This window comes from Cavia porcellus, unplaced genomic scaffold, assembly GCF_034190915.1.
Source record: "Cavia porcellus strain 051 isolate PalLab524CR breed Dunkin Hartley unplaced genomic scaffold, mCavPor4.1 scaffold_49, whole genome shotgun sequence".
NCBI classification, from domain to species: Eukaryota; Metazoa; Chordata; class Mammalia; order Rodentia; family Caviidae; genus Cavia; species Cavia porcellus.
In genome coordinates this window covers 865,707-888,978 of record NW_026947532.1, presented here as the reverse complement: position 1 = coordinate 888,978, position 23,272 = coordinate 865,707, and the positions used below count along the sequence as shown (strand labels likewise).

Here is a 23,272-nt window from a genome sequence, read left to right as displayed (position 1 = left end):
GCCTGGGTGAAAGGTCGGCGCGCCAGCGACACTCCCAACATGGCGGCGGCCGGGGCGGTTTCGCGTAGCCCGCGAGCCCGAGCTTCACGCCCGCCCCTGTCCCCTCCACAGGCCGTGCGGCTGCCGGGGCTGCTGCTGCTCTTGGCCGCGGCTGGCCCTGGCGCGGACGGCGCGGCCCGGCTGTACCGCGCGGGCGAGGACGCCGTGTGGGTGCTGGACAGCGGCAGCGTGCGCGGGGCCACGGCCAACAGCTCAGCCGCGTGGCTCGTGCAGTTCTACTCCTCCTGGTGTGGCCACTGCATCGGCTACGCGCCCACGTGGCGGGCGCTGGCCGGGGACGTGCGAGGTGAGGCCCTGCGCGCCGGGCCGGGCTGCAGCCTGGTCCGCGTCCTTCCGGGCCGCGAGCCGGGCCCGGAACCCCCGTTCCCGGCGAGTGGCCCTCCCGGGTCTCCCACCGTAGGACACCTATCCTTTTCAGCCCCAAGAGCTTTGTCAGGCCCCCAGGCCTCTTATCCCGACCCTTTCCTCACCCCCACCCCTGTAAGTCCATTGCACAGCCCGACAGCCCCATCCTTTAAGCACTCTCGTTCCCGTTCAGACTCCGCCGCTCCCTGCCTTTTAAACCGACGTCATCCTCTTCCTGGTGTGGCTCGCCAGCCATATGGTGGATATCAAAGTGAGCCCGCAGCTTAGAAACCCAGTGCCCCTGGGACTGCTGTATCGAAGCAAAGGAAGTCTAGAGCATTTTGTTGGTGGCTTCCTCTTCCCAGGCTCGCAGACCGCAGCATTTGAGAGAGAAATCGGGCATTCACCAAACTGCTGGTGCTTAGCACTTTTTTCAGTGCTGCAAGTTAACCCTCCTGCTCTGAAGAGCAGAGTTGCCCTAGCGGACATTTGCAGCCCCCTGCCAGGAGGCTGGGCTTGTAAAATGGAATTTAAGCAGCTTTGGGAGCACTTCTCCAGCAAGGCTGAGGTTTAGCAGAACTATGCACTACTGTTGCACTAACTTCTAATTACAGATTTCACTGGGCAAGAGCAGTTACAAATTGTTACTCTTCTTTCGTGCATCTTTTTTTTTTAGGTCTTATATGGAACCCTGCAGTATTTTTCTCATATTCAAATGTGGGGGTTGGGGTATTGGGGATCCAAACCAGAGTGTTTTATCCAACTCCATCCACCCACTGTTGTTTAAATTTTGATACAGGCTCTCACTGTGGTTCCATTGGCACTCAGCTAACACTTTTCTTTAAGTACACAATTTTAAATGACTTATCTTTAAAGTGTTTTTATCTCAGAGTTGGGGCTAACTCTAGTGGGTTTGTTCTCTTGGATTTCAACTTTTCATTAGTTCTTAATGAGCACTGTGTAGAACTGACCACCAGAAAGTGGAATCAGGAGCCAATAACTCCTAGAGGATTTGCTTTCTTTTTTTGGGGGGGGGGAGGACCTAAGGCACTCAAAGTTTTTAGTTCCTGTTTTTATTTAGTAGCAGAGACACAGATGTGTAAATGAAAGTGCTGGTAGATCTGGTGAGACCTTTGTGACCTTCTGGGGGTGTTTTTTGTTTTTGTTTTTTCAGTTTAGTATCTGAAATGTAAAAGTCATAAACCAGATTTAAATACTGCAAGCTGTTCTGTAGCTAAACCAGCATTTAGGGAATTCTGAAAATTGTCCTTGGAACTTGGGAGGAAGTTTACTTCTAAAAGGGAGATGGTCAAATCCATACCACAGTGAGGTTGCATAAAAAAGGCTGGCTGGCTGCCAAGTCCGGGCAGGAAGACCTGGCCTGAGCCTAAACTGAGATCTGGGTGAAAGCTAAAATTGGCAGGAGCACAGTGAGAAGGGCAGGGGTAGAGGATGCTAAGGTGAGGACAGAGCACTGAGAAGTATCCCTGGAGCTTATTCAATGCCAGGCTTTGCAAAGCAGAGTCACCTGGGAACTTGGCAGAAATGCACTTGTCCGCCCAGCCTGGGCTGCTGGGTGGAGCCCATCATCATGTGGGCACAAGCCCCAAGCTAGAAGACCACTGTTCTTAGGGATGCTAACTTTGCAAGACACATGCCCTGAGGGTCACAGGGCAACAGGAGAGGGAGCTGTAGTGGGGGCATGCTCCTCCTCGTGAGGTCCTCCACACCAGGGGCCTTTATCCTCATGACTCCTCCGTGAATGGGGCCTTTGCCACCTGTGCCTGCTCAGTTCCCCTGGAGAATGTGGGGAGGCTCTTCAAGGGCAGCAGTGCCCTGTGATTGACACTGCTTCCCTGGGTCTCCCTGGGTGGGTCAGGACTCAGGGAGGGCACCAGTATGGTTTTGATCCGCTTGGGCACATGGACCTTGCATTTGGGTCCTCAGGTACCTCCCTGTCCCCCCTTGAAATGGCAACTCGCTCGGCTTCCCCAGCCATATCCCACCCCGCCTGTGCCTACACCAGTGTGGTCACTGCCAGGGAGTTGCTGAGGTGAGGGTTTTGAACTAGAAGAGGCCTGTGCCACCTACCCTTATCAGCTGCTAGCTGCAGCAAGCAGAAAGGGAAGGGCAGAGTGGTCCCAAATACCCCCCCTCACAGCCTCGGGGGACCTGTTTCCTTGAGACTTAGTTGAACTTCCCCTAGCTCTTCAGTGGCTTTGAGTTTTTGAAAATAATTGTTTTTCCTCATCAGAAGTAGCTTAACAAACAAAAGATCCACTCTCAGGTGAGCCAAAGGTCACACAAACATTTCTGTGGACCTGGCTTAGGCCTGTCACTTCTGAATGCTTCCCCAAACAAGATCTGCTGTTCCTGAAAATCCTTAGGTGCAGGCTCCCACGGTTCTTACAGCCTTGTGGGGTGGACAGGAGGGGGGCTGCCCCCTGGCTCTGGTCAGCCCTGCGTCTCTGCAGGGTATCTAGGGCAGGAGAGGGCTGGTACAGAGCATACGTGACCGAGCTCCCCTCAGGGCCGGTCCTCTCTGCTTCATGCCAACCTGGGGAGTGAAGGAAGGGGCAAGTGGGTGAAGGTCTAATCTTGGTGTTAGAATTGTGCCCGAGGAACTGGGGGGCAGGAGAGGTAGGAGGGACCACTCAGAAGACCTGGAGTGCTTTTTAGAGTCTCCCTGAGGGGGCGCTGTGGGCAGTGGTGCCTGAGGCCAAGTGAGATGGAGTCAGTCTGGGCCACACAGTGAGGGACAGGCTGGAACCCAAGTCCAGGTGTGGGTGACTCCAATGCCCCAGGGGCTTACCTGTGTTCCTAAAGAGGGCGGCTGAGGGGTGGTGGGCACTGGCCATAACGTGGGTGCAGGTTGTGTTCCTGTGGGCACGGGACAGGGTATCCTGTGACTGCTGCCCACTGGTGGCCCAGCCTGCATGCCTTCCCCAGAGCACATCTTCCCTCTGTGTCTGTTCTTGTCTACTTGCTGGGTCAGAGTGGTCTTGGGTGAATGAGAGCATGAGGTGTCCCCAGGACGGGTGAGGCTAAGTAAAGGCAGAGCCAAGGATGCACACCTGCACTCTGAGGAGGCAGATGAGCTGGAGGATGCTAACATGTCCCTGCTGTCACAGCTCCTGGCTGTCCTGCAGTTAGCCAGAGTGACATGCCAGTCAGACCTCCAGGAGGCGGCCCTACCCCCACGTACCACAGCAGGAGGGCTGTGAAGAGGGCCTTCCCACCCTGCAGAGCCACCACCCCTCCACCAGGCCTGGGTCACCCGCAGAAGTGCTTGCTTTCTTGTCTGTCACCTGCGATGCTTTGGCATTGAGCTAATGTTTGTTAACCTCACCCTCCCTGTGGTCCCCTTGGACACTGAGAGCCATATCCGGTTTGGGCCAAATGCTGGCAGTGGGGGAGACTGTGCGGGAGGGGTGTCGTGGCTTGGGGTGAGCCCTTGCCTGGCATGCCTGAGGCCTGGGCTCTGTCCCCAGCACCCGAGAGAAGATGGAGCTGGTGTACCTGTGCGCATGGAGGTGTGACTTCTTTCCACACCTCCATGTCCCACACTTGTCACTTGAACTTGGAGGTTACCTGAGAAGACCTCCGCTCCCTGGGAAGAGCCTGCACTTGGAGACAAGGTTCTGGGGTCTAGAGTGTGGCCTGGAGCCCCTGACACTGCCCTGGCTGCAGGAAGCTGCAGAAGCTGCCACTGAGCCCTGCACCTCAGATACAGCCCTCCCACGGGCGCAGTTAAACCTCAGAGCCCAGTGAGTCTTGCCGCAGTCATGTCCCCGGGCCAGCTGATGCTGAAGCAGAGGTGGGACTTCTGTGGGCTCCTCACTAATCCGTGACAAGCAAAGACCTCGTCCTGCTGGCTTCGGTGATAGAGTGACTTCACAGCTAACCCTGAAGTCAGTTTTAGTCCCTGTGTAAAGAAGCTTAATTATTTCACAGATACTTTTAAGCCTGTGGTGCTGGCGTAGCCTGCTCTGGAGCGGAGCGGGTAGTAAGAAGCCACCGGAGGTTCACTCAGTTCCCTTCCCCTTGGAGGCCCGGCCTCCAGGGCCTCCCAGCTGGTGCCCCTTGACCCCGGACGCCCACGAAGCCAGCGAGGCACACTCGCTCGAGGCAGCATCCCCTTTGTGTAGTGGCCTGGACAGGTGGAGAGGCTGGGCAGGGAGGGCGCTGCTGAATGAGCCCCAGGCCCTGGAGCCAAACCTTTTCATCCTGGTGCATTTGGCTTGGTAAAGTGGGCGGCGGTGTCCTTTGTGTGGCTGTGAATGCCGCCCATCTGCTGGGTTCCACAGTGACTGCAGGCGCCTCTGCAGTGCCCGTGGCGCCTGTGTAACCGAAATTCTCCCTTCTGCCACTGAGGCAGCCCTGTTCAGAGAGACAAAGGCCCTGAGATGCCTGTGTCCAGCGCTCCTGGCCCCGCAGAGGCATCCTGGCCAGGATATGGCCCCACAGTGACCTGTTGATCACAGGAGTTTCAGGTGCTGTCCTGTTCCCTCGGCTACTGTGTTTGTAGGTGGCACTGTGGGCCACGTGTAAACTCGGGACGCTCTTTCTGCCTGGCTCGGCTCAGTCAGGGTGGGCCTCTAGGGGAGGAGCAGGAGCTGAGCAAAAACTTAGGCGAGGCGATTGACCCTGGCTGGTCATGAGGAACTCGGGGTGGTCTAGGTGTGGGGGACAGGTGCCCGGCAGCCCTTTGTGGCCTGGCGAATAGTGTCTGTCTTGTTTCCGAATGGCGGGGAGCCAGTGAATGGTTCTGCATGGAGGGTTTGTGTGTGGTGTCCTGGCCACTGTCGGGGCTGAGGAGAGCCCAGAGGGTCTTGGCCAGCACCTGATAGACGGCAGAGAGGCAGGGAAAGGAGATGCTGCCTGGAGTCAGCTCCAAGCACTCAACCTGGGCTTGGGGAGTGTGGGGCCCTCAGGGCGGGCACAGAGGCTAGGCTCCGGTCTGCAGGTGGAATTGCCGTGGTAGGTGGCTTAGGTAGAAGTGGGGTGGCAGGGTGGGGGGTGGAGGCTCCATCAATTGGATGGCCAGGGCACCACCCACCTTCCCTGCCTCTCCGCCCTGGTCTGGCTTCCTGTGTGGCTTGCTATGGAGGAAATCATGGTTCAGTCTCGGAAGTGACCCACTATGATCTCAAGTCCTGTTCCTGTCGTCCTGTAGTGCCCCACCCTGCCCAGTGTCTGACCCTGTGTCCCCACTGCCACAGGGCAGGCTGGGGTCTGTGTGGAGACATAGGCACTCATGTCCACTAGCAGAGGCCAGCCTTGCCCACCCTGGTGGCCCTGTGGCTCCACCCTCCAGTGCTGCTCTACAGGCAGGGACTGGCCTTGGGCTAGCAGAAGTCTGTAGGGGACTGTCCTGATGGTGCCCTCCTGCCTGTGTGGTCAGGACCCTGCCCACCCCTAGTGCTCTGACAGTGAGACTGGAGGCAGCCGGCAGGACCCCAGCTGAGGCATGTTCCCGTGCCCCAGCTGCCAGTGGTGCCGCAGTGTTAGCTGTTGCTGTTTGCCGCCTGGACGAGCCTGTCACACTGGTGGGAAACCTGAGGAGAAGAGGTGCTGTGGTCAGAGCTTACAAAGGAAAGGACTTAACGTGGGATGCGTAATTCATAGGGTTATTTTATAATATTCATCCAGAGAGTGGGGGAGATCTGTCCACACACTAAAGACCCAGAGAATTCAGCTGAGAGCCTGGATCCCATGGTAGTGTCCTACACTAGTCCAGCTGAAGACCAAGGGGTGGACCTAGAGTCCAACTGGGGGGCAGGAGTGTCCGTAACAGTGTCTCCTATAAGTCTGTCCCACCAATCTGCACTGGGAAGGCCCAAAGGTCAGCGGTGGAAGCTGGAAAGTCTGCACCAGTGGGGTGAAGGAGCTGTGCTAGCATGCTGAGGGATGTAGACTGGAGCCAGGAAGTGATGCTGGAGCTAAGGACCAGAGGTCCCCTGAAGAGAGCCACAGCCACCCTGAGACATGAGGACCCACGCTCCTCCAGTGATGGGAACAGCTGAGCTCATACCAGCAAAACCAGTGTGACAAGCTTCTCCAGGAGAATCTACAGCACTGTCTACTCCTCCAGGCCTGCTTTGGTGCTGCTGGTGGCCTCCTCGGGGCCTCCACGCCTGCACCAGAGCAGCTTAGTTCAGCATTACACACGTTGCCTGCCGCCTGTCAGTCCTCCACAAAGGGGGCTTTTTTCTTTTCCAAGCTGCATTCTTCCGGCTGGTTCTACGCATTGCACCCTGGGAGTGGGAGGAGGGAAAGTCTGGTTGTCCACAGGACTCTGCAAGGAAGAGGGCTCCACACTCATGAGTGGCACTGTGAACTTTCCCAGGGCCCTGGATCCTGCCTCCCCACTGCACCTATGGAGGACGGCACCCCGGTTCTTGAGCAGAGCAGAGGTGGGAATCTCTGGTTTGCAGAAGCAGGTGTGGGGCCAGGGCCAGGGAGGCAGGGTTGGCCCTGGATACCTCTTCCTCCTCCAGCCTTACCCAATGGATCAGGATGGAGAAGTGGGGGATCCCCTATGCAGTGTCCACAGTGGAAACTGCTCCCAGATTGGTGTTAGGAGGTGGCCCACGGTGCTCTAGAGGAGAGCAGTGGGCAGCGTGAGGCCACCCTGATGGCATTGGGCCAGAAGAACACGGAGCTCGGGTTCTTGATTGTCCCTCTGTCACACAGGGATGGATCTGTAGTGCCCCAGCTGCTGGGCAGGAGCCTTGACACCCCATCATAGGCCCCATGGCAGGACTGTGGGGCAGGGTGCTCCAGCACTAGCATGGGATGGACTGAGGAGCTGGCTGCTTGCTGGTGGACTTTGGGGCCAGGAATGGGGCAAATGCGAATGAGAGCAGCCTGGAGCCTTGCTGCTGGAGGCCGGACTGCAGGTGTCAGAAGGGGGACCCAGCCCCTGCTTCTCACTGGACTCCTCAGCATCTGCACCATGTCCAGGCATCCTTGCTGCAGAGGCCAGAGTAGTGTGGCTGCAGAGCTCAGCCTGCATGAGGTCAGGGAGAGCCACTTGCCATAGTCAGCCTGGGGCACACGGGTCCAGGACAGCAACACTTCCTTCTGAGTGACAGAAGGTGAGGAGCCCACACCTCTGCGAAGGCACCACCTCCCTGTACCCCATTTCCAGGTTGCTTTGGGGGTTCTGGCTGCTGTGACTGTCATTTGGCTGCTCCTAGAGCTGATTTTTACTCCTTTGCCCTCTTTCTCAGTAGAAAGTGCTGTGGCCGGGTGTGGTACACAGGAGGCTGAGGCAGGAGGGTTGCTGTAAGTTCCCTGGGCCAGCTGGACTACCTAAGTGACAGCCTGTGTCAAAAAGCCAAAATAAATAAAGTAAAACAAAACAGAATAAAAGGTAAAACAGAGCTAGGGCTGTAGCTCAGTGGTAAAGTACTTCCCTGACATTCAGAAGCCCTTGATTCCATTCCCAGCACTGGGAAAAAAAAAAAATTAAGGAAAAAAAAGCTGCCAAGGTGGGGTGGAAACATGCAGTGGGAGCACCGGGCACAGCGGGGGTGTAGGCCAGAGCTGGGTCTGGGGCGCCACGGGACTGTAAAGGGAGGGCTCCCCAACATGGTGCAGCACTCACCGCCACCTGCCTGCTAAGGACGGGGTATTAACTGTCGCTGCTCAGTCCTGGGCCTGTGTAACTCGAGAAGGGTCTTGGCACCTGTGACCTGTGCATTGCTGTGATTTCTCCATGCATTTGCTGTGGCCTTGGGATGTGTGTCCATCTCCGCATGGCTGTCTCTGGTCCTGGTTTGTAATGGTGGCTTTCTCCTCTGTCCCCTCTGGTCTAGCCATGTGCACCAGCTGAAAGCCCAACCCCGCTGAGGACCTGACCCAGTGTGCGCATGTGAGAGCCAGCATGGAAGGGCAGCAGTCGGGTGGCAGCTGCCTTCCAATGTGACCATAGCCACCTTGCCTGGGCCGGGGCGGGAAGGGGGCTGGACGTGGCTCTGTCCGTCAGGCACTCTGCTATAGCACCCAAGCCCTGTGCCCCCACGTCCCATGCCCTTTGAGGGCTTTGCTGTGCGGTGGGGCATGGTCCCTCAGCCAGCACAATCCCCAAGACAGAGGCCTTGCCGGTGTCCTGCTTCAGATAAAGCACGAACCAGACAAAGGAACAGGACCACTGCATCCCTGCCGGCTGTAGGTGCTATGTGGTGATGCGGGCAGTGCGGTGGCCACAGAGCCCTTGCCCCAGGAGGCGGGCATGGGCATCTCTAAGGAAGCGCGTGTCCCTGAGACCCCAGGGCACTTGTCGTGGGTGGGGACGGAGAACATGTGACTCAGGGAGTGGGGCACAGCTGAGGCCACACAATGCCATGTTTGTGTCTCTTATTCGTATGCTAGGCGATTTGCTGTGATTAAAAGTTAAAGATAGGGGGGTAGCAAGGGCTCCTTCCTGCTGCCCAGGACAGCAGAAGTGTCCCAGCTGAGGGGCTGTGGACGGGCATGGGGTGATCAGTCACCAAGATTCACTCCTGGATGTCTTCACTGCATACCCCACAGCCACTTGGTCCCTTACACTGCGGGCCCAGGGCTCACTGAGCTAGGAGAGGGCAGTGCGGCAGGAACCAGCTGTACTCTGAAGTGGAAGACTACGCGGACTCTGGGGAGACACACTCCCCTTTTCCTGGTGCAAGGATGCTCCAGGAACTGGGACTGGGCGCTCACCCACCCCCTGCCCCCCAGCCCAAGGCTGAAGGTCTCACCCCTGCCTTTCAGACTGGGCCGCTGCCATCCGTGTGGCCGCGCTGGACTGCGCAGAAGAGAAGAACCAGGAGGTGTGCCGCTCCTACGGCATCCACTTCTACCCCACCTTCCGGGTGCGTAACTGGCTGCCTGGGCCCAGGAGGGTGGGGACTGTGACGCTGTGGTCGGCCACCCATTCTCAAGGGGGCTGCTTTTACCTGGGGTTCCCACTGGTGTTTCTGCTCCTTGCTGTGTGTTCCTGCACTGATCCGAGAAACACCTGCCGTCCACACTGTTGCATACAGTACAGGGGCTGAGGAGGGGTGGGACAGAACCCGCACACGCGGCCCTGCATCCTGCAATTGTCGCCCTCTCCGTCCCTCCACACACAAGGGTGTTCCCACTTTTCCCACTAGGGGGCGGAGGGAGGCTCACCCCTGCCAGAGCCCCAGTGTAGCCCTGCTCGAGGCGTGGCTTGAGGCTTGGCCACCACCCCACACAGGACTGGGCTTTGCCAGAAGCACCTGGTGCTTTGGGGTCCTTTCTGGGGAGCCAGGTGCCTAGCACCATCCGCCCCAGGGCAGCTCGTGGACCGTGTCACTGGGTGCTCAGCCCCTGGTGCCTTGGCTTGCTTTCCAGTCCTACTTGGTAGCACAGGTGTCTGCCTGTTTCACATCCTTTTTAGTGTCATGCAGTGCCCTGCACACAGTGAGGATGGCTTCGAGGTGGCCCGTGTGGCTCTCGAGGTATCAGGGCCTTCCAGGCTGCCCCAGGCCTCTGCAGGTGTGAACAGCACCCCTGGGTGCGCTCTCCCACCTGTGCCGAGACCCTGCAGGCCTGTGAGAAACTGCTGGTGGTTGTGGTGCCCCGGGGCTGAAACCTATGCAGGTGCCATTTGTCCCTTTACCTCTTGGCTGCTGGTGCTCTGAGGGACCCTTTGTAAATCCTGACCACTCCTGGAGCCAGAGTGAACTTGCTGTCCACTGCGAAACCTGTCTCCACCACCTGTGGAGAAGCCCGCTGGGAGTCCCTGTAAAACTCCATCCCACCCGCTGACCACAGCAGTGACCCAGCTCCCCGTGGACCTTATGCGCTCACTGCTGCAGTGTCTGGTGCCGAGAACCAAGGGGGTGCGTCCTGTGCGATCCTCTGCCCAACCGCAGACACCCCTGCCTGGGTGTTGCTGTGGACCTGGCTGGGTGCTGCTGTCCTCGAGCCACTGGGTGCTGCTGACCACTCCTGGAGCCGGAGGGAGGGAGCTGCATGGCTCGTCCTTGGCTCTGGAAGTCTCGGGGAGCTGAGTGCCCACCAGCAACCTGGAGGTGGCCATGCTGTAAACATGCACAGGCTTCCCCTCAAGGTGTTCATCTGTTGTGTTTTTTCTTCAGTATTTTAAAGCGTTTACCAAGGAGTTTACCACAGGAGAAAACTTTAGAGGTAAGGACAGCAGCCTGGCCCTCGCTGTGAAGTGGACAGGTGCTCAGCACCTGTGCGCCTGCCTTTCTCTTAGGGATTTGGACTTGAGCAGTTCTGGCTTCCTTTGCCTGTCTTGGAAAATGGAGTAGGGAAATTTTTTTTGAAGTCGTGTGTGTGTGCTGTTGGGGCCTTTATACTGAGTTACATCCTCAGCCCTTTTCTTCTTACTTTTTATTTTGAGACAGGGTCTCACTAAGTGGCCCAAGCTAGGCTCAAATGATATCCTGCCTCAGCCTCCCAGAGTGCTGGGGTGGCAGACATATGCTGTCACACTCACCTTTAAAGTAAATTTTTTATCAAAAAGAAATTCTTTTGAGTCAGGTCTCACTGTATAGTTTGGGCTGACCTCAAACCGAGTTCCTCCTGCCTCAGCCTCCCGAGTCTTGGGCTGACTGACTTTTGGGAATGAGCCTGGCCCCACAGGCACTGTCACGTTAAGGCCCAGAGGGTGACTGGCTCCCAGGGTGGCACTGGAGAGACCCCAGCAGCACCCTTCCCAGAGTTCAGCTCTGTGGCCGTGCTACGTGTGCAGCTTGGGCAGAGACCAAGTCCTGCAGCTACCCCTCTGCCCTGCGCCCCTGTCCTTATGCACTGCTGTGGTGACTGTATGGCTTTTAGCAGCCTGCTGACTGTGCCATGGACCCTGGGGGGACAGAATCCCACATGGTAGTGACCAAGCTGCTCTGGCAGGGGCTGACAGGGAGCTTCGGACAGTCAGGCAGACAATGATCGACTTCCTGCAGAATCACACGGAGGGCAGCATGCCACCGGCCTGCCCAGCTCTGGACCCGATCCCGTGAGTCACTGTGAGGCGCAGGTCGCGTGTGGTCCGGGACATATCCCTGTGTGGGAGCAGCACGTGCGGGCAGCTTATGCTCACCAGGCCCTGAGAGCTCTTCTCTTCCCCCAGGCCCAGGGACATCCTCGCCCTCCTCGGCAGCCCCAGTGGTAGCTACGTGGCTGTGCTGTTTGAAGACAGCAGCTCCTACGTGGGACGGGAGGTACTGGTCCCTGGCACTCAGCCACTCTGGGTGGCAGGCATGGCAGGGGGCATGAGTGCATGGATGTGGTCATTCTTGATCCACATGCCTGGGGTCACGGTTGCCATTTTCTTTTTTTTTTTTTTTAATTTTTTTTTGTCTTTTTCATTTTTATCGGTACCGGGGATTGAACTCATGACCGCCTGCTTGCAAGGCAGGTGCTTATGCCACTGAGCACGGTTGCCATTTTCAAGCGGGGTCACTGGTCTGTGGCAGAAAATCAAGAGCGAGAGTTCCCCAGAGAGTAAAACCATAGACACCTCTTTCCGAGAAGAGCTACTGCCCTGTACCTGGGTCAGCCTGCTCGGGCATCTAGAGCGTGGGGGGTACGTGGGGGGGGGGGTTCTGTGGACCCCAGGGGCCACTGCTGTGTCCCTCTGCCAATGTACCTTCAGCCCTAGTGGCTAAGGCAGGTACCAGCTGTCTGCAGGAACAACCCTGTGCAGGCCACAGCTGTGGCTGGGCCAGGCCATTCTGCTCTGAGGCCCTTGCCTCTCACCTCCCAGCCGCCATGAGTGGGCACCAGCCCTTCCCAGGAGAGCTGCTGTGCCGGGCCAGTGTTGGCTTAGGGCTGGGCTGTGGAGGGCAGGTTTAAAAGGGAGAGTGAGGGCTAGGGATTTAGCTCAGCGGCATAAGTGCCTGCCTGGCAAGCGTGAGGTGGTCGTGAGTTCAATCCCCAGTACTGCAAAAAAAAAAGGAGAGTGAAGTCTTGGTCCAGTCTCCCTGGACTGGTCTGGGAAATCTCTAAATGAGATGATGGCTTCTGCCCATGGATACTCCTCTCAGTAGTTGCTCTAAAATGCAGTGCAGGCTAAGGTGCAGGTGAGTCCAGCTTGCGGCACAGGATGCCAGGTCGCTGCAGCGCAGAGCTCTGAGCCTTGTGGCCCACAGTGGCCTGTACCTGGGAGCCCTTGGGGAGGGTGGTGGAGCTTTCTGAGTTCACCGCCTTCCTCGGGAAGTGACGTGCCTTTCCCTGCCACACAGGTGATTTTGGACCTGATTCCCTACGAGAACATTGAGGTGCGCCGAGCCCTGGATGGGGACCAGGCCGTGCTGGAGCAGCTTGGTGTGACCGCACTGCCTTCCTGCTACCTGATCCACCCCAACGGCTCTCACGGTCTGGTTCGAGTGTGAGTGCTGGCCACATGGGTTGGGTGGGGACACTCCAGGCTTGGTAGGGTGTGGGGGTGTGCACCCCTCGTAGACTTCCTGGAGCGAGACAGGGAGGTCCCAGGACCAATCTGAGGGAGTGCCGGGCCTGGTGCCACCTCCCCGCTTTACTCTGATGTGGCCTGGGCTCCAACGGGGTTTTCAGACTGGGTTTTCCAGGGTTTCCAAACAGCAGACCCATGCCAGAGCTGCCCATGATCCCCTCAGAGCCTGCTCACCCCATAGTTCGGGACGTGTGTGACCTTTGCCCTGAAGCACTGTGGGGCTGGAAGGCAGAACAGAGGGGAAAGGCGGGGCAGAGCTGCAGCAGCAGGCTCCCTACAGCCTGACCAGCCCCTCCCACCAGCTGCGCTGGGCCTGGGCCTGGGCCTGGGCTGACCTCTCAGGTGGGCGCATGGCCTGTGAGAGGAGACAACATGCAGGGCTTGCCAGTGCCCCGCAGTTCACTGTGAGTCTGCACTGCAGAGAAGGCACAGCCTGGTGCTCGTGTCTGTGCCCTGACATGCTCACCAGGGTGGGGCTATCAGAAGAGCCACCTGTCCACTTCCTGTCACAGGTCACTGCTGGTCCTCAGCAAGGACCGCACTTGCTGTGGCAACCACAGTGCTCACTCTGGGGAGCCCTGCGCTCTCGAGGCGTCCTTGGCTGCTGACCCCAGGCTGGCGTGCTCTGCAGGGGGCTGCCAGATGCCTGCCATGTGGCAGATTGCGGGTGCCTCGGCCGGGCTCTTAGGCTGGCGAGCACGGGCAGCAAAGCTCTTCTTGGCAGATGCTCAGACCGGCTTTGCAGACGTCTTAGGGTCCCGCAGGCGGATGAGCCTGGTGATGAGCTGTGGATTCAGAGCAAGGCCCCTGCCCCCCTCCACTGACACCGAGGCTGGGGTGAATGGGTGCCCTTGGCCCACCCCACAGACGCCCCAGGAGGGCAGGTCACAGTGGTGCTTGGCGGGGTATCCCCACCATTCCTCTCCTTTCCCACAGTGCGAAGCCTCTACGATCCTTTTTTTCCTCATATTTGAAGTCATTACCAGATGTAAGGAAAAAATCCCTTTCCTTGCCTGAAAAGCCCAGCAAAGAAGAAAACACAGAAATCATGGTTTGGCGAGAGTTTGACAGGCAAGTGCCCCTCGGAGCCTGGCCAGGGCACGCCTCAAATCCAGTAACTGCTTCCCCATTACCACTGCCACCCGGGACACCCTGGGCAGGGCGGGGCGGGGCCCGCAGTGCAAGGCAACAGCTCCTGACTCCCCATCCTCCCAGGGCCAAATTGTACACTGCTGACCTGGAGTCGGGGCTGCACTACCTGCTGCGGGTGGAGCTGGCCACCCACAGGTCCCTGGCCGGAGCTGAGCTGAAGACCCTGCGGGACTTCGTAACGGTTCTTGCCAAGGTACAGTGGCCCCAGCTGAGGGTGCTTAGCAGGCTTTGTGCACAGCAGCATGCGCATTGTGTGATGATGTGGAGTTAGAAGGGTGACCCCTTTCTTCCAGTTCAGGCTTGCACAGCTGTCCCTGTGTATCTATGTCCCTAGATGGGGGCTCTGAGGGCCCTGGAGGGAGGATGACGGAGGTCCTGGGGCTTCACACACTTGTCAAGGTATCTGAAGCTGCTGGGGTGACACTAGGTGGCCACTGCCTGGTGCAGGGGAAGGTAACACATGGGGATGTGGCTCTGGGGGTGCAGATCTTTTGGGGAGGCAGGTAGGGAGCCCACAGTCCCCCAGGAGTGAGGCAGGGAATTGTCTCTGGCCTCGGTGCTGAGGCAGGCCACAGTGGGCAGGCGCCCTGTCCATCCACCCTACAACTGTGGCGCTGAGGCCCCTGCGTGAGGAAGGCAGTACATGCACTATTCCCAGCAGTCATTCTACAGTTTGCTCAGCATCAGGTGGAGTTGCCAGTCCGTGGTCAGTGGGCTGCAGGCTGGGCAGTTATAGCCTGTGCTAGCCGAGGTTCCGAGGTATAGTGAGCATGGGGTGTCAGGCCACATGGATGGGAGAGAAGGTGGGTGAGCCTGATCCCTTGCTGGTGAGTCACATGCTGTGACCATAGTTCGTCACCATGTAGTGACCATGTAGTGCCAGCCAGGCACAGGGTGGGGCACTGGCCGGGCATCTGCACTCGGTGCCTTAGTTTCTACCCTCCCATGAGGGAAGCCCTGGCTAGGGGAGCCGAGTTGAGTCCTCCCTGGCGGCTGCATAGCCTGGGTGTCTGACAGGCTCTGTGTCACCTCTGTGAGACCCCAGGCTCCCTATCGCCTCTCAGCATGGGTCCTCCTCACACAGCTGTTCCCCGGTCGGCCGCCTGTCAGGAAGCTGCTGGGCACGCTGCAGGAGTGGCTGGCCACACTGCCCCTGGACAGGATCCCCTACAATGCTGTCCTGGACCTGGTCAACAACAAGATGCGGGTGAGCCCAGCCCCACGAGCGTCTGCTCCTATGCTGGGGATTGAGTGCGGGGGAACAGGAAGCTCCAACTCTCCCCTGTCGTGCTGCCGAGGCCTGGAGCCATCGGGCTGTGCCTCCCATGCTCTCACCTCGGGCCTCTTCAGTGCCCTCTGGTACTCAGGAGCCCTGGGGCACTCATCACCGTGGTGACCATGATGGTGAGGTGACAGTGCCACTGGGCTTGTGCTCCTGAGCTGGCTGTAGGGTGCACTCACCCCCACCTTGCTGGCCAAGGGCTAAGACTGCAGCATGCTGTTTCCAACACTGCTGCTCCTTGTAATACTTTCTTGTAATTCAGCCTCATTTAGAATGAGAGGGGGAAGCTGGGCCGGGTGTGGTGGCACACACCTGTAACCCCAGCACTCAGGAGGCTGCGGTGGCAGGATCATTGCAAGTTTGAAACCAGCCTAGGCTACAAAGTGAGCTCAAGACCAGCCAAAACTGCATAGCAAGACCCTGTCTCAAAAAGAAAAAAAAAAAAAAAAAAGGAGGGAGGTGGGGTCTCTCCTGCATGCTGGACCTGGATCATTGAGACACAGGTGGCCCATCTCTCCTGGCCAAAGATGGAGAGGCCTGCCCGCCTCCCTGACTCAGGTAGTGCTGGAGCAGACAGACTTTTGTCTCCACTTGGTCTCACAGCAGGCTCCTAGTAAGAGGCTCAGAACTGAAGGCTTCTGGCCAGCACAGGCCCCAGGCAGCACCGTCCTGGCCAGGGGCGGGCTTGCTGAGCCCGTTTCAATTCTGACGTCTCCTGTTCTTTCCTCAGATTTCTGGGATTTTCCTCACCAACCATGTACGGTGGGTGGGATGTCAAGGAAGCCGCCCAGAGTTGAGGGGCTACCCGTGTTCCCTCTGGAAGCTTTTCCACACCCTGACCGTCCAGGCCTCTGCCCAGCCAGAGGCGCTGGCTGGCACGGGTAAGTAGCCTGGTCTGATGGACGTAGTGCCCACCTGCAGCTGTGTAACCCATGCCTCCTCCCCATGGCTCTCGCAAAACAGGGTGCTGGCCAAGAATTGCTCTTTGGGGGACCCTGTGTCTCCTTAGGGGGTGAGGCTCCCGCTGCTGGGCAGCAGGCCACCTGGATGTAGTTGCTGGGCCCTTTCCACCTTCGGCTTCTCTCAGCACCCCAGTCCGGAGCCTACTGGGGGAGGAGCCTTTCCTGCTCCCCCAGGCCCTTGACTGCCAGTCCTGGATTCTGTAGGAGAGGGAGCCGAGCTGGGAGGACACCCTTAGTGGAAGTGAGTCACAAGGCCACTGCTCCCAGGGAGCCCACGTGTCGGAAGTCACCAGGTCAGAACTCGGGCACGAGTGGTTAGAAACTGCAAAACCTGGCCGGGCACAGCAGTACTGTGTGTATGATCCCAGGTACTTGGCAGGCTGAGGCAAAAACATCACAAGTTCAGGGCCGGCCTGGGCTGGCTGCCTCTCTCTGAGCTCCTTGAGAGCGTTTCTTAGCCATTAGTGAGGCTGAGTGGTGTGGGCCTCACACTGCCTGTGCGGAACCCTTGACAATGACCTTTGCCCACAATGCAGTCTTCACTCGGTGTGTTGGGGATTCTGGGTCCCACTCTGCTCTGGCTCCTCAGCTAGCTGGCCTCCCCAGCCAATGGCCAGGTCCCTGCAGCCCAGATTCTGGGTGGAGGAAGTGAGTTCCATCTGCGGGCAGGAGAGGAGCCGGGTCACACTGCCAGGAGCAGCAGGCTGTCCCAGAGACCTGGGCCACATGGGGTCCTGCTCCCGAGGTCCAGGATGGTCAGGAGGGCTCAGGCCACGCCTGAAGGGAGGCAGGCGAGAGGAAGTGTTGGGGCTGCAGCCTCGAGCTGTTGGGCCAGAGGTAGAAGCCAGCAGCAGGGCCAGCAGTCAGCATCCGAGTGAATCTCAAAACCCATCACACCCCTGGGGGATGCCTGAGTGGGGAGATGCTCACATCCCTCACACCCCGTGCTCCTGGGGCTCCTGTGGTGTGGTGGCTGAGTGCTCTGCCCAGCGTGGAGTGCAGCCGCCTCTGAGCAGTCTCCTGCTGGAATTAGGTCAGGGGACTTGAGGATTATGTCTTGGAGGTTTTCTTTCCTTATTGCCCACTAAACCCCGTCCACTAAACCAGCAGCCCGCGCTAATCCTCCCCAGGTAGGGTTTAGGGTTCTTGTCCACTTTAAAGATTAGGGTCCTGGGTGCATGGCAGCCATGGGGAAGGGGATTACTGTGATGTGAGGCAGATGTCTGCAGATCTCGGGGTGCCTGAGCCACTCAGCCCTATGGCCACCCTGGCACACTCAGGTGGTGCAGGATGCCAGGCCGTCTTCTCTGAACAACACTGGCCAGGTCCTGGCAGACGTCGCCAGGCCTGAGGGTCCAGAGTCCTTGGCAGGGGGACATCCAGGTCGGGCTGGGAGTGGCTCCCCAGCCAGGGCCTCCTGGTGGGCCATCGCCATGCGCACCCAGTGGGCTGATCCATTGTTCTTAGCAATCACTTTGGTGCCACTGCCAAGGCACCTCTTGCCCCAGCCCCCTTGCTTGCACACGAGGCTGAGCCCAGCACAGCTCCCTTTTGCTCTCCCTGGGCTTGGCTTTGTCTCCGCCCATAGCGCGTAGCTCGAGGCACCTTGTTGTTGGCATCTAAGACTGCTCCGCTCAGGACACCTGCTGTGTATGCGCTGACTGTCACATGGCTGCTGCTTCAGGAAGGCTGACTCCTTACCCCCCACAGCAGGACGGAAGCCAGGGCCTTCGGGCTCAGCTCCCTGGCTGGGCTCAAGCACGGAGCTTCTGCCTCCACCTTCCACAGTGCTGGGGTTGCAGGCTGCTGCCTTGGTACCCTGTGAAGGGCACTGGTGGCCTGGGCGGGTTCTGTGGGCCTTGGCCCAGGATCCCAGTCTGGAGTAAGTGGTGGGGAAGAGGAGAAGCCCCTGGGGGTGGGCTGCTGTGGGCTGGGAAGCTGAGCCAGCACAGCCGAGAGACTGGCAGGCAGAGGTTATGCGGGCTGCAGTGTTGGGCCCTGGGCCCTTCCTGCTTGTGCCAGCACACACGATCTCCATGCCGGTGCCACGGGAACACTCCTCAAGCACACTCTGGGGCCCACCCTGACCATGACACCAGTGTCCCTGCACACTGGCGCCCGAGGGGTCCCAGCGGCTCCTCCTTGTCCCTCCTTGCAGGGTTTGAGGACGACCCCCAGGCCGTGCTGCAGGCTGTGAGGCGGTACATGCGAACCTTCTTCGGGTGCCAGGAGTGTGGCCAGCACTTCGAGGCGATGGCCGCAGAGTCCCTGGACACCGTGAAGACCCCAGACCAGGCAGTGCTGTGGCTCTGGAGGAGGCACAACGCCGTGAACAGCCGGCTGGCAGGTGAGCTACACTGGACAACAGGAGCCTGCTGTGCACAGCTGGAGCCCCCACCTGGAGGCTTTGCCTCTCTGGGCTCTGGCACTCTTCGGTCTTTCTGTCCCTGCCACACCCTCTGATGGTGACCCTGCAAAATATAGGATAGTGTGAGTTTCTCAGCAGGGCATGGTGATGTACACCTGCGATCCCAGCTCACGGGAGGCCAAGGCAGGCGGCTCACCATGAGTTCGAGGCTGCACTGGCCTACACACTGAGTTCAAGCCTACTCTGAACTATATAGTGAAGCCCTGTCTAAAAAAAATTTTTTTCCATAAGGAATTTAATATGTGTTCAGTCTGTTTTCAGAATACAGTGGAACCTCAGTTCCCAAATGTCATTCTTTTCACCATTCCAGTCACAAATCGAATTGGATAGGAACTGAGTCAAATTTTATTTGATTCAGTTTGGTTTGTGAGCAGAATTCTGGAAGGAATCAAGTTTGTGAGCCGAGGATCCACTGTATAAGAAACCTCTCGGTGGTTTTGTTTTAGCAGCTCTCACCTGTAACCTCAGGTACACAGGAGGCTGAGGCGGGAGAGTTGAAAGTTTGAGTCCAGCCTGAACAACTTACTGAGATTTTGTCACAAGGGACTAGGGTACAGCTCAGTGGCAGAGCCCTTGCCTTGCTTGTGGAAGGGCCTGGATTCTATTCCACGACAAAGGAGGGGGAAACTCTGTGTGTGTGTGTGTGTGTGTGTGTGTGTGTTAAAAAAAACTAAAAAGGATGTAAACATTTTCTTAGAGTTAAGTAATTCAAACTATTCCAAAAGATTAAAATTAGGCTTAAAAATAATTCTGCTGAGAAATACATTTGATAGAGACGAGTGGTAAATGCTAGTGGACTCCTGGCCTCCGTTTAATCCCTGTATTAGAAAACATATTACAGCTAAAGCACTAAAGAGAATTGGTTCTTTGCACCAAGCACTGCCTACTCCAGTGTCCTGGGATTTGCTGCATCCCAGGCAGCCGAGTCTCAAGGCTTGGTTAGTGGCTAGGGTGCCGTCCACCCTGCCCCAGGTCTCTCAGGGCCCACTGGGCCCTCGAGCCTGGGAGCCTGGGGTCTAGTCTGCACCTCCTGCCTGGGGCTGCCCGGGGCTCCTATGCTCATGGCCTTTCTCACGTGTCCACGCAGGTCCAGCAGCCTCCCAGGCTGTGCACACAGCTTAGGCACATGTCCAGCAGCAAAGGGCCAGGCCCACTTGGTGTCCCCATTGCACCCCTGACTGGCACTCTGCACTTGGCAAAGGCAAAGGTGTCAGGGCCACCACATTCAGTGAGGAACAGCACCTCCCAGGTGGCACTGTCAGGGATGTGGATTGGGGAGGAGGGGACAGTGATAGGAGGAGTCCTGCCGCACGCCTGAAACCTCCCCTCCAAGTCCAGGTGGCACGTGTGGGCCGTGCCAAGCTGGCTGTGCCTATTGGAGGTGCTTGCTTTTGGCATCTGTTCCCAGTGGGCAGCAGGGTCACCAGCCATACATCTGGCTACAGCGGTAGGAGGGCCTCTCACAGGGCATCTCCAGGGCCACTGGAGCCACCTGACATCAGCATGGCTCAGTGCCTCTGGCTTGGCCACATGGCCCCTAAGTGTGCTGCACCTCAGGACCAGGCCAGACCAGGTCCCCAGAGTGTGGTGGGACAGTGATATCCAGAGAGCCCCCCCCCCCCCCGACAGCCAGAGCAGTGGGGTTTGTGGAACCATGGGCCAAGGGGTGGGCCCTCTTGTGGGCAGTATCTGGGGTTGCTGCTGAGGGTCTGGTGCACACGTGTACAGGGTCTTTGCTGGGTGTAGAGGCGCAGGAGCCCACCAGAGGGTTGCACAGGAAGTGAGTGCCTCAGATGACCCTGGGGGCCAGAGCTCAAGGGGGTGGAAGGAGTTCCAGGGAAGGCTGGGTGGGACCTTTGCCCACAGTAACCTCATCCCTTCCTCCCAGGTCAGCTGAGCGAGGACCCCAAGTTCCCGAAGGTCCCGTGGCCCACTCCAGACCTCTGCCCTGCCTGCCATGAGGAAATCAAGGGCCTTGACAGCTGGCACGAGGGCCAGGTACTGGCCTTCCTGAAGCAGCACTATGGCAGTGACAACCTGGTGGAGACATACTCTGTGGACCTGGGGGACGCTGGGGACACAGGCGCCCTGGGCCACGGGCTGGTAGAAGGCAGAGGACTCACCGCCCCACAGAGGCCCCAGGGGGACCAGCGTGCAGTGAGTCTCCGCCCACCCCCGGGGCTGGGCCCCAGGACTAGACCTCCCAAGAGCCCACAGCACGGGCTGGACATGCGAGCCCCGAGTGCCCAGGGGCCCCAGGCACGTGAGGAGGTGGCCGTGCCCTTCCTGGGCATCGGCTTCTCCAGCCTGGACATGAGCCTCTGCGTGGTGCTGTACGTGGCCTCCTCCCTGTTCCTCATGCTCATGTACTTCTTCTTCCGAGCACGCTCCAAGCGGTGGAAAGTCCGGCTCTACCACCCTGCTGTGTAGCGCTGCTTGCCTGCCGGGTGTCAGGCAGCACCAGGGGCCAGGACTGCCCCCACCACCACGGCCCTACAGCTCTGAGGTTCAAAATCAGGGGTTTTATAAACATGTTGGGCCAGGACCCCCCACATAGCCCCAGGGCACTGGTCCTGTGGGAACACTGCACCGGGGTATCTCTCCGCGGCCTCCCTGCTGCGCCACTGCATCCCTCGCCAGGAACAGAAGAGTAAAGGGCCACTACAGGGCTCCTCAGAGACTCCTGCAGGGCCTGTGTCCACCTGGAGAGACTCCCTGGAGGTGGCCTCAAGGTGGAATGGCAGGGCTGCAGCATTGGCCTTTCTGGGTACCTTGAAGGAGAGGCAGACGTGCCCTGGCTTTGCTGTCAGTGCCTTTGGCCACTTGGCAGCTTCTGTGTGAGCTGTGGCCGTGGTCGCCCTGGGCACAGCAGCAGCAGAAGCTCTGGTCACCTAGTGCCTGCAGGCCAGAAGGGCCAGGAGTTTTGTGGCTTGGCTTTCTCAGAGTCAACCTAGGGACCATAGGAGGAAACTTGGGCCTTAGAAGGGCCAGGGTGGTGGCAATGCCTTCTGTCCCTTGGCAGCAGGGATGGGAGGGCTGCCCCAGTGTGGCTGTCTAGGACCGACATGGGCAGTGTCTGGAGAGCTGCACAGAAGGCCCTTCATGCCTGGGTTCCTCCTCACCCTGTGCCAGGGGAACTGGGGGACTTCAGGAGGAGGCCGAGGCCCTGGATGAGGAGGAGTCGTGCTGGGGCAGCCTTCCGGCTTCTCAGGAGCATCTGCCTGTTTCACAGTGTAAAGCACATCCCCTGCAAAGCCCAGCACCACACTGGTGAGCTCCTGTCGCAGAGTTTAGCAGGACACAATAGGCCTTCCCTGGACCCTGCCTTGGACTCCTGAGTCCAAGGCTGCTGTCCCAAGCTGCTGTTTTGGATAAGCGGGTTGGTGCCCCGGTATGCTTGAGTGTGCACCTGCACATGTGTATGACCAGGAGAGTTGTAAATATTTTTCCACTTTCCTATCTCATACTCCCTTGTTTCCTAAGGACAGTCTGTCGTGAGCACTGTCCTTGCTGCCCTGTGAGTCATGTGGACAGCTGTTGCTGGTTGGGGAAGCCGGCCGGAGCAAGGGGAGGGGCAGGGAGCACACCGCCTGCTGGAGGATTGTGAGCGGTCTTGGCTGCTAGTTTTGTGCCTGGGTCATTGGAGGTGCTGTCCCTGTCCCCTGGAGAACCCTCAGCTGTGGGGCACTGGCTGAGTCTTTACCCGGGAGGTAGATTCTGAACCCAAGTCACTGCCTCTGAAGCGGGGGCCAGTGGTCAGGCAGGGGATCTGTGGTCCATGCTGCTCTGGCCAGGGCTGGGTGGCTGGTACAGTCCCCCACACATCACAGGCCCAAGGCCACCTGTGGGCAGTCGTGAGGTCTCTTTCCTAAGTTCTAAGTATTCAAGAGGCATGGAGGCTGATGAATGTAATAGTCCAGTAATTTAAATGTTTATTTATTTTAATGGAAAGATTTTGATTAAAAAGCCAGTTGACATGGAAGTGATAGTGAAATTTCTTACCCATAAAGAAGTGTACATTTTAAATTTACGTAAACTACAATTGTGCACACTTTAAGAATAAAGAAAAGACATTTGGGATTGCCCCAGTTCTCTAGGAGCGCGAGCCTGCAGTGCCAGGCGAGCTGGCTGGGTGTCTGGGACCCCAGAGCTTCTCCCGTTGAGTCCCAGCCTCGGGTTAGGGGGCTCCTTGGAGCTGACGGGGACTGAGCCACAGGATAGCTTTGGTTCAGAGTGGCGGGCACGCTGAGCGGGGACCCCCGCCTGCCTGCGCATGGGGTGGGCACCTCACCCCCCTCTCCTGTGGAAGAGGCTGCTACTGGGGTCCTGGCCTGGCTTTCCTAGTAGCACCTCACCCTCCCCGGGCCACATTGCCCAGGCCCTAGGCACGTTCTGGGGTCCTGCCAGCTCGCATGCCCACAGCTGCCGGCTAGGGTAGGGTGCGTAGGAGGGGCCCACCTGTACCTGCAGCGGGGCCCTGCAAGCACACTCGGGCGCCTGGACTCAGCTTCCAGAGCCTGCTGCCCGGAGGCCACGTCAACGGCTTCTCCCCGCTTGCTGCGAACAGTGCCGACAGGCCTTTAACATTTAAG

The 23,272-nt window shown here is 58.5% G+C and overlaps 1 protein-coding gene across 1 annotated transcript; it reads left to right on the top strand.

Annotated features, from left to right (window-relative positions):
* Window positions 1-22,662, top strand: Qsox2 (quiescin sulfhydryl oxidase 2). Its single transcript, XM_003472984.5, has 12 exons — window positions 1-346; window positions 9,160-9,260; window positions 10,515-10,563; window positions 11,293-11,398; window positions 11,513-11,603; window positions 12,627-12,772; window positions 13,793-13,927; window positions 14,072-14,201; window positions 15,093-15,215; window positions 16,021-16,171; window positions 18,411-18,599; window positions 20,569-22,662. The coding sequence occupies exons 1-12, from the start codon at window positions 40-42 to the stop codon at window positions 21,108-21,110; spliced, it is 2,070 nt and encodes a 689-aa protein (XP_003473032.2). The 5' UTR covers window positions 1-39; the 3' UTR covers window positions 21,111-22,662.
* The last annotated feature ends 610 nt before the right edge of the window (window positions 22,663-23,272 follow it).